This window comes from Dasypus novemcinctus, chromosome 13, assembly GCF_030445035.2.
Source record: "Dasypus novemcinctus isolate mDasNov1 chromosome 13, mDasNov1.1.hap2, whole genome shotgun sequence".
NCBI lineage: Eukaryota > Metazoa > Chordata > Mammalia > Cingulata > Dasypodidae > Dasypus > Dasypus novemcinctus.
In genome coordinates, this window is record NC_080685.1 from 82,290,015 (window position 1) to 82,306,988 (window position 16,974).

Consider the following 16,974-nt stretch of genomic DNA (forward strand, 5'->3'; position numbering starts at 1 on the left):
TTGTATGTTGATCAAAGTCACAAGGATAGTAAATGGTAGAGCAGAACTTAAATCCAGGCTTTCAGGTCTATAGTATAAAGTTCAATCAAACTACATTGCCAAAGTCCAGCAAAATTTTTATTGTCAATTACTACATTAAGTTTCTTGGAGAATATCTGTGAAGATTTAAAATTTGTAGGTGACCCCCTTCTCCTATTACTTAGGATCATCCCTTTAAGGCACTATTAACCCGAGTAAGTAGGAAATGAAATTTAACCCCTTTATTAAAAAGATATATAAGCTTACATATAATTACGGTTATCCATGTCACATTTCCTCGTTATCCACCACTTTTACTTAATTCAAAATAAATTATAAGTTGATTTTGATATTACTTTTAAAAGTATTACCAAAATATAAGAAAATTATATTTCTATCATCTGTGTAATACTAAAATAATTCACTCTAAACAATTTTGATAAAAAATACTTAATGACCACTAACCTGATTCTACCAGTCTATTTTTTTATTAGCCTGTTAAAGAAAACATAAAATATTTCTACCAATTTACCTAAAGCAAAAACTCTAATTCTTATCATCATTTATCTTCATATATAGATTCTGTCAATGTTCAACATAGTGCCTGGTACAGCATATTAGGTAGTCTATATATTTTCATCTAGACTGCATTTACAAAGGCTATACCATAAATTTTAGTAAAAACCTAAAGTAGTTTGCCTATGAGAATGTTTTGCTTCAGATTCAACTGAATTTTGTTTAGAACACTGGAACTTTAAACATAAGGTAAGGAAATAAATAACAGTATACAGGAAAGCTTAAAATAAACTTCTCCTATAGGAAAATTTAGGGTGAGAATGAAATTCTTTCTTAAAATATTACTATCTAAAAAAAAGCCCTTTCTACAATTTTGTCCATGATTTCATGGAGAGCATTAACTTAGTGATTTTAGTTAATAAAAATAGCAAAATATCTAGATATCAGTTCCTTCAATTGTGATACAGAGGTCTAAAAAGTAAACATAATTTTTCTAATGTATTTTTATTTATTCAGTAACTCTATACTCAATACCTAGCTGCCAATGAGGAAACGGAGATAGAAGAGATTCAAATCACACCTGTAGACAAAGAAGTACAACCCAGTGTGAGTGCTTTGGGAACCAGAGCAGGCATCACCTAACTTAGCCTGGGTAGTCAAGGAAAGTATCTGAAGAAGGAGAGTTTAGGCAAAATTTCCTTTTACAGATAATTACATTGATGAGTGTTTTGCCAGTAATCCCAAATGGATGGCATATAATCTTGATGGTCCCGTACAGTTATGTTCTGGGAAATAAAAGTAGCTCAGATTAGTTGGTTGGTACAATATTTATGGCAAAGTGGGGGCAGATTAACTGGTAAGGGTCAGAAGCCAGATCATGAAGCTTCTTATATGTCAGCTTAGATTTTATTCCAAAGAAAAAGGGGAGCTCCTGAGACATTATGTAAGTAGTGAAATGATATAAACAAGAGTTTTAAGAAAAAGTATTCTTGAAGATCAGCATATGGTAGTACTTAAAAGCCTCATAAGTAATACATAGAGTGAAGAGAAAAGAGAAAAAAGAATATTACACAGAGACACCAAAATTTTAGGTGAAGGCAGAGGTGGAGGAAAAGGGCCCAAAAAAGAGTCTAAAGAATAAAAATAAGAAAAAAATGATGTGAAGACAAACTAGAAAAATACAATCTCAAGAGCGAGGGAATGTTTAATGAAAATTTAGAGATAACCAGAGAATGGAAAGTATTCCTTGAGTTTGGAAATTAGAAAGCAACAACAGGCAATTATTAGGGGCCAAAAAAATTTTTATTTGAATTAAACTGTGTCATACAGCACTGCTAACATCTTAGTAAAATAAAAGGAGCCCTTGTTAAGAACCAAAGAATGATTAAGGAAAAGAATTTACCAAATTATCATCCCAGAGAGGATGGTTAATTCAAAAACAATCTTTAGTTTTGGGGGTTTTTTGTATTTTAAGAAAAAATAACAGCTTACCAGTTCCTTCGCCAAGTAATCTGCCAGAGTATTTAAGAGCTTGTAATAAACTTCAAACCATGGCAGGTAACTGAAAAAAAAATCATTGAAAAATGTATATATATATATATAATTTAGAATCAAGAAATAATCAGAAAAAAAAAACAAACATTGAGTTTAATATCATTTAAAACAGGCTGATCCTAGAGGAGGGAAAGGAATTACATCCATGTTCTCCTTATAGCCATGTTACATCCATGTCTCAGTGGAATTTTATGTTTTAGCTATTATTAGTTTTTATAAAGTAAGTCAGAATCCTAAATTGAGTTTTAAAAGTTGTATATTACACTTTTCTATTTTATGTCAGCAATATTTTAAATCACCTAATGCTATTTCCTGATAATCACTAAAAGCATTCATAGGGTAAAAATAAACCACTTTAATAAAAATTATAATATAAAATAAAAAACATGTTTTAAAAGAGGTATTCAGCTTTTAAAGCAAAAGATACAAATTATTTCTTTTAAATTATGTCTCAATTAAATATATAATACAATAGAACTATGTTTCAATTACAAATTCTTCAGGAATTGCTTTTTAAGTAGTATGCTAAATTTCAAAATAAATAACAATACAAACAGCAAAAAACCTATACTGAAAACTGTAATCAATGGCTTTAAATGCCAAAACCAAATATAATTTAAAAGTAACTTTATTCATTTTGCTACATAAAAGTACTAGCAATTATTATGAAAGTTAAATAGTAAATGCAAAAACGGTTTGTATGAAATAAAAGTTGTGTTCATTATTAACAAATTAAGGTATTAGTATATTTTAAATATTCCCCAAAATTTTAATTGATATTCATTAAAACGTACAACTTTTATATAAAAGAACAGTAAAGAAAGAACACAACAATGATGTTAATGATCAGTTAGCCATCTTTTTCTTCTCTTCAAAGCATTACTACAGCAGACCACTTTCTAAGAGAAAATACTAATATTTTTTTCTACATGATTATAGATTGACAAAGGTACATATATATAAAACAGATTTTAAATTTAAAAAAAATGAATAGAGTTTAGAAAAACAGGATTTCATGTACAGTTTTCAGATAATATCTGATTTATTAGTGACTATGAATGATTCTTTTTGAATCAGGAACAAACTAAAGTCATAACAATACAACAGTTGGGTAAACTATGGAATCTTTACTCAACAGAATATTCCAGAGCTCTGTAAAATTATAAATACTATGTAATAATATGCAAAATGTCTAAGATATTTTTTAAAATCTAACCAACTTCTGGTTAAATGTGGCATATTGAATCCAAGGATTTACCTCTGTGCCTTCTGGTAATGCCAATAAAGTGACAAGTGAAGGAGTCAAAAGGGTGTAAATTAATGAGGACACTAAGAAATTGAGATAAAACAATAGAGGGCAATACAGGTGAACAATATTTTAAAGATGGTATATGAACAAGAAGTGATAGCTGACTAAGCAGAAGAGAGGAAACAAAGCTTGCATGCCAAAAGACAGGAAAATGACTAGCCTAGGTTCCTGATTGTGAAACACTGATCTGGAAGTCTCTCAAAGAAAAAAGCACCACAAGGACCCACTTTCTTGGCTTGAAAGCTACCACTGTCCCTCTGCAAATACAATGTTTCCAATCCAGTTTTATTGCCTCCCTCTTAAATATAAACAGTCTAACCATCAATTATTTGAGGAAATATAGAAACTAATACAAACATAAGAGCAATTCCACAAAGGCACAGACAATACAAACAGCAGAAGAGAACATCAAAAAATTATCATTAACATCGTTAGGAGCTGAAACAAAACAAAGGAAGAAAGGGAGACAGAGAAGGAAGGGGGAAGGGAGAGCCAGGAAGCAAAGAAGGAAGGGAAGAAAATTATCAGAGAACAAGGAAGTGCTCTTAAAAATGCAAAATATAAAAGCTGAAAAAAAAAATCAATAAAAAGGTTAGATGATAACACTAGAAAATCTCCCCAAAACTAGAATAAAGAAATAAATAGATGGATAATAAGGTTGAAATATAAGCACATCAATATGAAATATCATGCAACTGACAAATAATAATTGCAAAAGAAAGAAAAGAGGAAATAAGAAAATTTTTAAAAATTGGAAAATTTCCCAGAAATTTAGACATGAATCCTTAGATTGAAAGGGCCTCTGGGTGAACTGTACAATGAATGAGCCAAGCCATGGAACATCACTGTGAAATTCCAAAACAGGGAATGATCATGAGAGAAGTCTAAGTTTCCAAGAGACAAAATAGGTAACATACAAAAGGATGAAATTCAAAGTATTATTGAACTTCTGAACAGCAATACGAGGAAGTTAGAAGATAAGTGATGTCTTCAAAATGCAGAGGTTAAATTCTTTGCAATTGAGAGTTCTATGTCCGGAAAAATATCAATTAATGTCATATATGATTAAAAAGATACCACCTCTGTACCAGGTTACTAAAGAATGCTTCAATATGAGGGAGTGAAGCAAGAAACAGGAATATAAGAGATGAAGGAGATAAGAAATGAAACACCATAAAAGAACAGGTAAATGCAGGTTAATCGTGCCAAAGCCTAGAAAGCAAACAGGTAAGTCTGAAACACAACTGAGGGCTTTGAGAGGGAGAAGTTGGGACAGCATGTATTCAACAAGAATGTTGACAACTATGTAAGGAAGCCTGGAAAAATTTGATAGGTATACGAAAATCTGTTTTTGAGAAATCTGAAAATGAGAATTTGAAATTGATAATCTCAAATTTTGTATTTAAATGATTCAACTCTTCAAGCCCTAGAGCTTAGGTGGCTATTTTACTGTAAATTTCACTTAAAAATAATAATAACCTTTAAAGATAACAAATACCATTTTTACATAATCAACAATGTAATACAAATTAGCATGTCACATTTTCTATAGTCACTATAATTGAAGTAATTTTCATGGAGATTTCCTCTACCAAGATACACTATAGTTACATGGTTAGAGTACAATTTCCTTCATCTGTAGTCATTTTGTACTCACGTTTCAACTTCTAATGCTCTGAAGAAATTGCTATTTCAAGGAAATTTCAATGTGTCATGTAGTTAAGATCTATACATTCAGATAAATTGAGACAATCTATTTAAGGTTGTCTATTTCTATTCTATTCTCAAGAAACTTAAGAAACTTTAGTTACAGCAAAATTAATTGATGTTAGTTTAGTTTCATGTCTATCTGTTCACCCTTGTCATTTTCTCCTTTTTTAAATAAAGTAAAACCTTATTTAACTTTCATTATTTTTTCCTGGTTCACTCTAAAAACAAAAAAATATAACAAATAGCTTATGATTACAAATGATTATGAAGTGACAAATAATCTCTCTTCTTTTCTAGACCAAATACTTTAACACCCCTTTAAATATTCTGGTTTTCTCATTTTTACATTATCATTTTTATTTGGATGTCTTTATCTTTCAATTTCCTTTTAAATTGTGAAGAAACATCTGAGCCTAATTTTTCATTAGGAAGCTAATCTTTGCTCAATTTAACTTTAAGGTTATTAATTCTTTTGTGTGGTCAAAAAATTGAATTAATAAAAAATTGATTAATATGTCCTTATTTAGGTCACTTTTACAAATTTAACAGTTCTTATTTGTGTTAGGCATTTTGGTACTTATATAACTATTACTATTTTTTAATTCAACAGATACTAATAACTTCACTAAACTTCATTCTGCCTTTCCCAGGCAGTGTTTCTTCTTTTATACAAAAGTATGCTGAATTTTCTTCTCATGTTCATTCTACTAATTACCCAATTCAACACTGGACCCTACTTGTGTAGAGTACTGCCAAAACTATGATGTCAGAGACTCCTCTATGACCATCTATAACCAGACTAGCATATTAAAAACTATTACAACAAAGTTAAATTTTATGGATTTCAAATTCTAAAATTCTGTTCTAAAATTAACTATAAATAGTATATTCAAAATTAGTGAGAATTTAGCCAGATCATTATTTTTTCAGGTAAAATAGTATTTTTGCAGGATGGGAAATTATCTTACTAGTGTGTTTTACAGTTTTAGTACAGGCCCTTGAAAGGCAGTCAGTTAGCTAATGACTGCAGTATAGCAGAATTAAGAATGGGAAGGAGAAGGTATTTCATTCCATACCTTTGAAACTTGGGTTCTCAGTGCAAAAGAATGACCGTTGAAAGATAAAAAATATTGCTAGTGGGGTGACCTTCTCATTACCATCTTGGAGCCAGATATTAGTGTTCCCCTGTCATTTCAATGTGAAATGTTCAACATGGTTAAAATGTTTTGCAAAGTAGTTAGGAGAAAAGCTTTGTTTTAGTTTGGGTAAAGGCTGCCAATGCTATATACCAGATATGAGTTGGTTTTTACAATGGAATTTATTAACTTACAAGCTTACAGTTCTGAGGCTTGGAAAAATGTCCAAATCGAGGCATCATCTGAGATGTTTCCTCACTGAAGGTTGGTTATTGGTGACCCTGGACTCCTGCCATGTGGCAGGGCACAATGGCAGCTCTGCCAATCTCTGCTTTCTCCTCCAGGCTCACTTTCTCCCCAGGCTAACCTGTGAGTGACCAGGCACATAGCAGCATTCACTTCTCTCCCCTCCCCTCCAGGCCTCATTGCTTCAGCTCCAGGTTCACTCATCTACAGTTTTTCTCTCTTCCAGGTGTGTTGACTTCAACTTCTGGAGGCTTCTTTCTTTCTCTGCAGCTTTCTTTGTGTCTGTGGCTTTTTACTCCTCTGTTTATACAGGACTCCAGTAAGAGGATATAGACCAACCCTGGGTCATGCCCTACCAAAGTAATTTAATGAAAAGGAAAGTCCCTTAACTCAGTCGTATCAAAAAGTTCCATCTGCAGTAGGTTTACATGCACAGAGATTAGCTTTAAGAACAGGATTTTCTGTGATGCACCCAGCTTCAAAGTGTCACATGCTATTTTTATTCCATAAAATTTATTTTCTGTCTTTTTTTCCCCTTAAAACAATAGTCATTTATTTGACTTCACTATGCCCTTAAATTGTAGAAGAAAGTTTCTTTGTTTATTTCAATATAAAACCAAGACTCAGAATAAGTAGTAATTTTGAGGGCAGGGGGTAGAAGATAGGGTGATCTAATGAGCTATTCCTAGTATTGATTGGAACAATCAAGTCTCTTAAATAATAGTTCAACTTTTTTCATAACAGGCTGCTGTTTTCCAGGATATATGACAGAAGTTCCTATGCGGATATTCTGTTAGCTGGTTCCTGACCAAAGACTTCAAGTAATTTTGCATTCAGTTTTGTAGGGTATCCTGGTCTTCTTCGAATCCACATATTTATTAGGGTTAAAATTTGTGGAAAAAGTGACAAAATACCAGCATAAATAAGTCACAGGAATACATATATAACGCATCTTTAACCATGTTCACTTCTTTCCTTAAAAGCTGAAGTTTCACGTAAAGATTATTTCTCTTCTGATTATAGTTTTTTCATCAGTTACTAACATTCTTACCTGGAATACATAAATTTCCTGAGTAGCAAAGATTTTTTAGGTTTTAAATGATAAGAATAATACTTAACGAAAATAAATTAACAGGAGCACCAAAGTTTGTTTACTATGAGCTAATCCCTCTGCTAAGTGACTTATGTACTTTATTAATTTTTTAAAATGCTCTATCTTAGAATTCTAAGTTAGAAAGTTTACACATAATGCTTTAAAGCTACTTTTCCTCCATTCCTGGATGATGCAATAATAAGATGTGAAAGTAATTTAGATTTATCTTAGAATTCTAAGCCAGAACATTTGCACACAATGCTATAAAAATGATGTCTTCCCCTGGATTTTTGCTATTAAAATATTTTAAAATTGGTATTCCTTGGATTTCTATGAATTTTGTTCAATTTCTAGAAGAAATATTATATTTTAGGTTTATTAAATTTAAAAGTTCATGTTTAATTTTAAATATTCAGCACTATTATGTTTTAACTCTGATACGCCTATCCTAGTTTTCTCAAGATTTCAAAAATATCTTGAGATAATACTGGTTTAAATCTTGCCAATGTTTGTATTTAGCACTGTTTTCATATATTTATGCTAACAAAAAGTAAGTAACTTTTTTCTAATTTGATTAACACAATTTTACAACTATAAAATTGTCGCCAAGGGTTCAAAATGAAATACTCTTATAAAGAAGACAGATTTATGTTTAGGGTCTTTGTAGTCCTCCCTGGACCCCTTTAACTCATACCAAATTTGAGGCTTTCACACTCTTCCTTTGTGAAAATCCCTTAGAAGCAGAATGTTTCAATTTTACACATTTTGTGTCAATTTTCCAGACAGAAAAACAGCCTCTAGACATTAGACGTTTTTCTAAGGAAAGGCAGTTTCCTTAGTTTTATTTGATTACTAGAAGTTAGGTTCCTGCTGATCACTTAGACTGTTAGTGGTTACCTGACTATTTGACAAAAAACATTTCCTTTCCTTTATTTAACCTTTGACTTTTGAATGTAAAAGTTTTATCAGCTCTAGAGTAGAAGCACAAGTGTGGGGGAAGTCTTCTTACTGCCATAAAATGGATTCATGACTTTTTATATACATCTGTCTTTTGCCATGTCCTTAAGGAGAATTAAAGAAATAATCCTAAAATTAACCTTTAAGGAATCTCCTCCCTTTTGTTTTAAGATAATTAGCCCTAATGTATTTGTTTTACATGTATACATGTTTATAAGACTATGAGAGATACAATTATTCTTTGTTAAAGAAATTGCTATTTTCAGCTTTTTAAAATTCAAGGTAAATATCTTAATCATTTCTATATGTTGAGTGTAATTTTTTAAAACTTTCTAGGGCTTACCTAGTTGACTGTAGAGAACAGATTTTGACTGATTTTGAAACAGTAAAATTTAGTGAAAAAAAAATTAACATGGATAGTTTAAGAATTTATACACTAGTTAAAATTGTTTTGAACATATATTGTTTTAAAATTATTAATACATTAAAAACACAAAAATAAAAGCATGTAGATAATAACATTTCTTCCCATATCAAGGTAAGCTTATATATATTATAATATTTATCTACCAAAGCTATCTACCTTGCTTAAGGCCAGATCAAAAATTTTGGATTTAAATATTTTCTTAAAAAGAAAAAGATGTTATTTTTTGCTAAAAAATTTTATTTTAAATTGTGCAATAGAATCTTGTTAAAATATTTTAATCATTGCATTATTTTGTACACCCTGGACCATTTTCTTCTCTGATAAAAAAAAAAAGTGAACAATAGGACTTCCTGTTGGGCACTTGTTCCGTATCAATGGTTTTGAATTCAAATACCTACAAGGACCTCGAACTAGATGTAGGGAGCTCAAAGGAGAGAAGCAGGTCAGGTGTCTACCAACAGGAAATTGTATGGTGATCCAAATAGCGCATGACACATTCAAAGGAGAAGTCACTACCTGGTTCTAGGCATTTGTTGCAAAGGGAAAATGAATGGCTAATATTGCCAGGTTTTTTTAGTTTTTGTGTTTTTTTTAAGAGGAACAAAAAAATCCAGATTTTTAAGTGAATTCGCCCAAATTTGAAGTTATCAATTTGTTCTATTAAACAACAAAAACAGCACTGTTGACCACATAATACATGAGCATGGGCTGGGTACAGCTTGCCAGTAGCCTGTTTGCAGCTTCTAGATGCCCTAGATGCTGATGCAGAGCTTACCTTTGTAACAGAATTTTCCTGCTTCCTTGACATTTCTAGTAGCATTGCTAGGCTATGGAGAGGTACCACTTTGATATACGTGATATTTTCATTAAAAGCATGAATGATACGTACTCTTAAAAAAGGAGACAGTTATCCCTCAGAACTAGTACCTTTTTCACAAAGTACAATTTTGTGCAGCTAAACTCAACTCCTGTTTGAGACAGTACAATGGTACAACAGGCAGTGCTGTAGTTAAAGGCAAAATTTGCAAGAGTCTGTCCCACTATCTCATGAACAAACTACATAGAGAGAAAAATGTTAGCTGGATAATGGATAATACAGTTGAGCCTTCTGCTCTGGTTAAAATGTCACACTTTGAGCGTTGATAAAACAGTCAGGTTAACTTGGAAAGAATCTTCTTTGTTAGAAGACAATGTATCTGGCCATATCCCTTCGTAAAGTTTTATCCAGTGATGAACATATTGTCAATAGTTATATGAAAGAATTAAATATGTATTTACCAATACTATGAATAGCTCATTAGATCACCCTACTTTCTACCCCCCACTAACTTCTGAACCCACCAAAATTACTACTTATTCTAAATCTTAGTTTTATATTGAAAAAAAAGAAAAAGAAACTCTCTTCTACTACAATTTAAGGATACAGTGAAGTCAAATAAATGAATAATGTTAGAAAGGGAAAAAAATAAATTTTAGGTGTAGTAGCATTTTTCTTAACTACTTCAAAAAGCATTTCAACAATGTTAAACATTTCCCATTGAAATTACAGGGAAACACTAATATCTGGCACCAAAATAGTGATGAGAAAGTCATCCCATCAAAAGATTTTTTTCTCTTTCAAAGGTCATTCTTTCACACTGTGAACCCGAGTTTCAAAGACATGGAATGAAACAACTGTCCCCTTTGCATTCTTAATTCTGCTATACCATAAACATCAGCTAACTGAATGCTTTTCAAGTGCCTATGCTAAAACTTTAAGACACACTAGTAAGATAATTTCCCATCCTGCAAACATTTATTTTACTTGACAAAAAGTGATCTGGCTAAATTTTTCACTAAATATGCTATTTACAGTTCTAACATCTTAGAATTTTAGAGGAGAAAAAAACACTAAAATGATTTCCACTCATTGCAAAATATGGATAAATGCTGAAAAATATAAAGTTAAACTTGGGGGTATAACCTTCTACATACTTTTATAAATATATAAAATTATATATTAATATAAAAATATTTGTTATGTATTATCTATTTCTTAAAATATATTCATTCATATACACATATTTTTTCTCTACAAACATAAGAACATACTTTAATTATCACCTTGAAACTTTTCATCATTTTAAAACATACCGTAACCACTTCCGTGTGTATATGTGCATATGCAATTTTTCCCAATAGCTAAATAATATTCCATTATATTAGTCATTCACTAATTCATTCATTCACTCAAGAAATATCTATTAAGAGGTATGCTAGGCACTATTTAGGCAGTGAGGTTATATTATTATGCAAAACAGACAAAAGTATCTGCCCTCATGGAGCGAACATTTGGGGATTGAGAGGGAGTGGGAGGGGCAGAAGGGTCCCAGGGAGATGGGGAATGCACCATAATAGACCTAGTCAATTCCCTACTGAGGAACACTTAGGTTGCTGCAATTTTTTTTTTTTTTTTTTGCTATTATAAGCAGTATTGTAGTAAATAACTTTGTCTATACTTTTCTTCTCATTCTTGGGAATATTCTTGGGATTTAAAATTCCCACAATTAGAACTATTGAGTCAAAGAGTTCAGTGAGATTTTTTAATCTGATAAATATTATTAAACTTTCCTTCAGAAGGTTAGAGTATTTTATAGTTATACAAACAGTACATGAAGTGTCTGTTTCCTCTCATGTTTATTAACAATAAATATTTTAATTTCTGCAAATCCTAATATTCTCATTTCTTTTATCTTTAATAAGGTAGAGCATCAGTCATAGGTTTATATGCCATTTACATTTCTCTGTGAATATGTCATTCAGATGCTTCATTTATTTTTCTATTGAATTGTTTTTCTTCTTAACTTATAGGTGCTTATTATATGTTGTGGCTATCAGCTCTCTGTTATAGTGGTTGTATCTTAAATTTCCATATTATATTATATAATATTTGCCACCACACCAAAGTTTTGATCACTATATAGTCAAGTAAGCTAATATTTTCAGTTTCTGGTACATACAGAAATTCTATCTACCATATTAATTTTTAAAAATCAACAATATTGTCTTTTAGTACATTTATAATTTCATCCCTCCTTTCAACATTATAAAATTAAATCTAAAGTGGTAAAGGACCTAGTCTAGTTCATGGACAAACCAGGCCCAAAATGTTATTAGTCCTTTCCCCAGAACACTGGAGCTTTATTAAAGTTATTTTTAAAGAGATGCATTGATTACAGCTTATAAACAGATATTACCCTATCCAAAACAACTTCCCAAGTAAATTACCATATTACACTATATTTGAAGTCCCTGTTCACAGTAAAAACAAAATATTTTCTAATTTACTAGTCATTCTCTAAATCAATGGTTCTCACTTAGCACACTCTCTTTTAGGCCTAAAATTAAGATATGACATTAAAATCTTAGCATGGCAATTTTCATCTAATTTACTAGAAAAAAATTCCAACACAAGACAGAATTTTCTCAATTTTAAAATTTTCTTCCATGACGTTTTCATAAAGCTTTGACATCTACTATTTTCAGTTAATAGAAAGCATTGTCAAATGAAAAAATAAATGAACAAATCAAAAAGGACTAATTATTTAAATATAAAAGATAAAATAACCAAAATCACATAATGTGAAAGATTTTATTCATTGGCATCTGTGCTTCTGATTTGGGTTGTAAATTATTTACATTACGTAACAATATTTTTTGTTGATAAACTATTCCTAATTCAAAGCATACTGCGATATTCCAGTGTTCTTCCATATATAAGTTTGAGAAGCAGAAATAAAAATAACTTGATTATTATAAGTGCTTTATAATCTGTGTCCTACAATTTAATGACAATTGGGTTGGAACTATGGACATTATACTACTTTTAAAGCCATTTATAAAATAACTAGTGTTCCTAATTTGTGTATCTTAACGATCGCTTTCGTAAATTAAAACAGAAATTTCTAAGAATGTTTATACTTCAAGCACAATTCTAGGGGTTATTCTGAACATTCAATAATTGTTTGCTAAGTATTAACAGGTTGAGTGTATTCAAAATGTTCTAAGGATTTAAAACAAAGAGAAAGGTTCACACTTTTTAATTTATTTCTAATCTATTTCTGATTCAGGAACTGGTTTTGAAGGTAATAAAGTAAGCTGCAAAATGCAAAATAAAATATTGTAGAGAAATAATGGCTATAACTTACACTCAAATGGTTCAGTAAAACAACAGCAACAATAATAAGAGCAAGAGAGTGTGTGTATGTGTGTGCATGTGTGGACAGAGAGAGAGATGCATGTTAACAACTGTCAGATGAGGGTACACAAGAGGTCACTGCACCATTCTTGCAATGTACGCTTGAAATTTTTTTAATAAAAAGTTTTTAAAATCATAAATAAAAATCGGAAAGCACACTTAGCCCTAGTCTTTCTATCCTGGGCAAAGTGCATGAGATTATGCTGCTCCCCTTGAAACTGTAGCTTTTGAACTTTGTGCATTAAACACAATGATAAAAGGAGTGCTTCCCACCCATTCCCACACTGCTACTCCACCTCCACTTACCCAAACAACCTGCTCCAAAGTAGAAGAATCAAAACTACAACTGGAAGCATAATACTTTTTGGATAAAAGCATTAAGTTTTAAGTGCAATTGTTATCTAGATGAAAAAGTGGTACCCAAAGCAAGAAAGGAGGCACATTCACGTTCTATTACTTATCAAGTAGTTAAGCATTACCTTTTGAATAAAGACTCAAAAATTTTTTTCAAACTCCTTAACAGTTGTTCTGAGTAAATTTATAACCTAACTCTCAATGAGTGATACAAATTTAGGCATATAGCTAATAAACAGACATTAATTTTATACTAGTTTTGCACAATATTTTACTTCATAAATTAAAAATATTATTTCCTCTCCTCTAGCCATTTTTCTATAGAACCTAGTTTGGTCAATATCCATATTATAATAACAGTAAAGAAACCTATTTTTTTTTATGGAATACATCTGGATTTCTGATTCATCAAAACATATTTTGTGGAAGCTAACCTTTATGACCCTTCCTTCTCTAAAACCAGCAACCCAAATCCTGACTCCAAAGGCAGGAGACACACTCAACTACCTACTGAGGCAAGGCAGATAATTAAGCTATTGAAGCAAGAAGAGTAAGGAACTGGGGCAACTGGCAAGTTCATGACACAACTAAAAAACCACTACTTAGTTCCAGTTTAATACTGCCATGGGGGAGCATATGACCAGAATAGATAGATATTCCTGGTTTTCAAAACAAAATAGAAATCTGAATTTTATGCAGAACTTTACAAAATTTATAAGGTTAGCAACTTCTTTCAAATTTGTAAAACACCATGTGGCCAAACTAAACACCTGTAAACACTTCTGTCCAAGGTCCCCAGTTTGCAACCTGTGCCTTAAAGCAGCAATTCACATTCAAAAATCCAAGTTCTGGTTCAGTGACAGCAAAGGGCACACATCAGTTTCATTTAATTTTTTCTTATATCCTATTTAACACGTGAAATTCGTATATTCTTTAAATCTTTAATATTTCCTAATTTTAAAGTCAGTTCTTTCAAGAAAAATTTTACCAATACTAATAAATCTTGAAGCCCAACTGATGCCATACATAGAAAGTAAAGAAAATTATTTTTCAACTCACTTCAATTTAGAGGGGAAAAAATCAAATTATTGGTATAAAAGCCAAATTATTGGTATAACAATAGCAAAGTTCAAAAGGAAGATACAGTTCATCTATTTCACAATTTTTTTTTTACTTCACAAATACTCACCTAAGGATGCATAAACAAATTTTGCCTCCTGATGTGAGTCTGCAGAATCCAAATCTCTGTTTACTGTCAATGTCTGTCAGTACAAAGGTAAAGTGCTGTCCAACTTGATTTTGAGATACCCTAAAATATTTAAAAATTATGAAATGTTAAGCCTTGTATGAGAATTCTGTTGAAGAAAAACAGAAGCAAGAATATAGTTCTATGTGGCACTAGCTCCACCTTCCCAATCAGTTGATTCTCAGAACCAGAATTACATTCTAAAATTAATATGTGTGTGAAATGTGTAAAGCAAACCATGGGTCAAACATCATGACTGAGTCATTCTACTCAACTCTAGTCTCTCTTTTCTGATTAATCTAAGACTGCTTAAGTAGCAAATCATGTTGTTTTAGAACCTAATGGCAGCCACCATCAACTCCATTTAATTGCTTCTTCTGTCTACATTCTCACCCAATAAAGTACCATACAATAAACTATCAAGTTTTTTTTTTCACACTCTTTTAGAGCTATCCATGTACAGAGGGATAAATTTCCAAGTACAAAAGAAGAATGTAATTTCTACCAAAAAAAAAAAGAAACTTACTACATAATACATGATATACTACAGTGTAAGATACAATACAAATAATTAGATTGTATTTTTACTTCTACTTAAGACATATCTATTAATATTTTTCCTGGTTCTGCCTACACTCTTACCTTGTAAACCCATAATACAACATGTGCTTCCTTGTCCCAAAATACCCCTGACACCTGAATTTTGGTTTTGAAATAGCCAAAAGGATTATGGAAAAAGAATTAAATTACTTTTCTACCAATGTGCTAATATTACATACTGTTGTAATCATCAAGATACATTGTATTTCAAATGCCAGATATTTAACAAAGCCACTTTTAAGGGGACAGTTTTTAAATTCTTTTACAAATAATTTCAAAAACAACCTCCAGTGCCTACTGTACCCTCTAATGCCCACTGTTCACATTATACTTTCACAGCTTTTCTTCCTTTATTTTGTCCTTGTTATTTGCTTGAAAATTGCAACCTGAGAACACAATTGATTCCTTACAATGAAGTAAAAACAAGGGGGCATCACTTATTGAACAGCAACATTTATTAGTATTATCTATCCCATCATTTGGAAGGTGTTATCTTTAATATAGTAAAATTTAGATTGACTAATTTTTATGACCAGTAAAACATTTCCCTAAATTAAGATTTTCTTTTAAAACCATTCATACTAAACTACTTTTAAAAAACTGATAATAAGGTATAAAAAAATTACATGAAAAATAATACATGATGTTATTATGCTCAAAAGGCTATATACTCTTACAAAATTCCAACTATAGACAGGTAATGATCTATTCAATCAGTATTTGTTCAAGTAAAATACAAACATAATGAGATTTTCAAAAAAGCGAGGAGAGTTTCCTTGTATCCTTACATAATATTGCACTATTTCAATAAAGCTATTCTTGGGAAACAACTAGCCATGAGTTTTACAATATCACACAGATGGTCTTTTCAATTAGGGTGAAGTGAGACAGAAATCATGCAATACAGATCTAATTTAAAAGATACAATTCTAAGGCTCTGATCAAGGACATATTCATTTTTTTTCTGCTAGTGTTAAGATATGTGCCTGAAGAACAAAGGGAGGAAATGGAATCTATTGGCAGTACAATTTAAGACTTCTCCTTACTGACCACAGTGGAGAAAACAAAAGACATAATGGCTTAAAAGGCTTTTTCACACCAATACTATTCAATTTTGAATCTCAAGCCTTTTGTTCTTAGAAGCAGTAGAGCAAAAGTACATTTCAATTCATAAAAAAGCTCACGTAATAATTTTAAAGTGTGCACTAAGATCAGCTACAGTTATTTTAAATGATGACATCATACTGTACCTTTCAATGTCAAATGGGAAACAGAACTTTGGCACGCTCTTTAGTACTTCCTACAAATGCAAAATAAAAATTAAAAAGAAAAGAAAAACTTTAGAACATTTAAGAAGACGCAGTTAAAACTTTGAGACATTTTCTAAAGCAAAAAGTTTTTTTTCTTGAGGAAAATAGCACAGGTTCCTAGACTAAAATAATTGATTATTAAAAAGGAATTAAGTTTGTGCTTTGGCAGATTGCACTGACAATGCCACGGAAACCCCAGGAGGGAAAGGCCTGGCCTGAAGGGTATTAACACCCTTCACATCCCCGCTGGGATTCCCTTCA

The 16,974-nt window shown here is 31.2% G+C and overlaps 1 protein-coding gene across 7 annotated transcripts in view; it reads right to left on the reverse strand.

The window, feature by feature from the left end:
* The window catches only part of DENND1B (DENN domain containing 1B), a 296,281-nt gene that overhangs the window by 144,735 nt on the left and 134,572 nt on the right, over positions 1-16,974 (reverse strand). For all 7 annotated transcript variants that reach the window (XM_023584048.3, XM_023584046.3, XM_058274918.2 and 4 more), the window contains 3 exons: positions 16,654-16,703; positions 14,747-14,866; positions 2,026-2,095 (listed from right to left, as the gene is read on the reverse strand). In XM_023584048.3, coding sequence (XP_023439816.2) covers positions 2,026-2,095; positions 14,747-14,866; positions 16,654-16,703 — 240 coding nt within the window. The remainder of the gene's footprint in view (positions 1-2,025; positions 2,096-14,746; positions 14,867-16,653; positions 16,704-16,974) is intronic.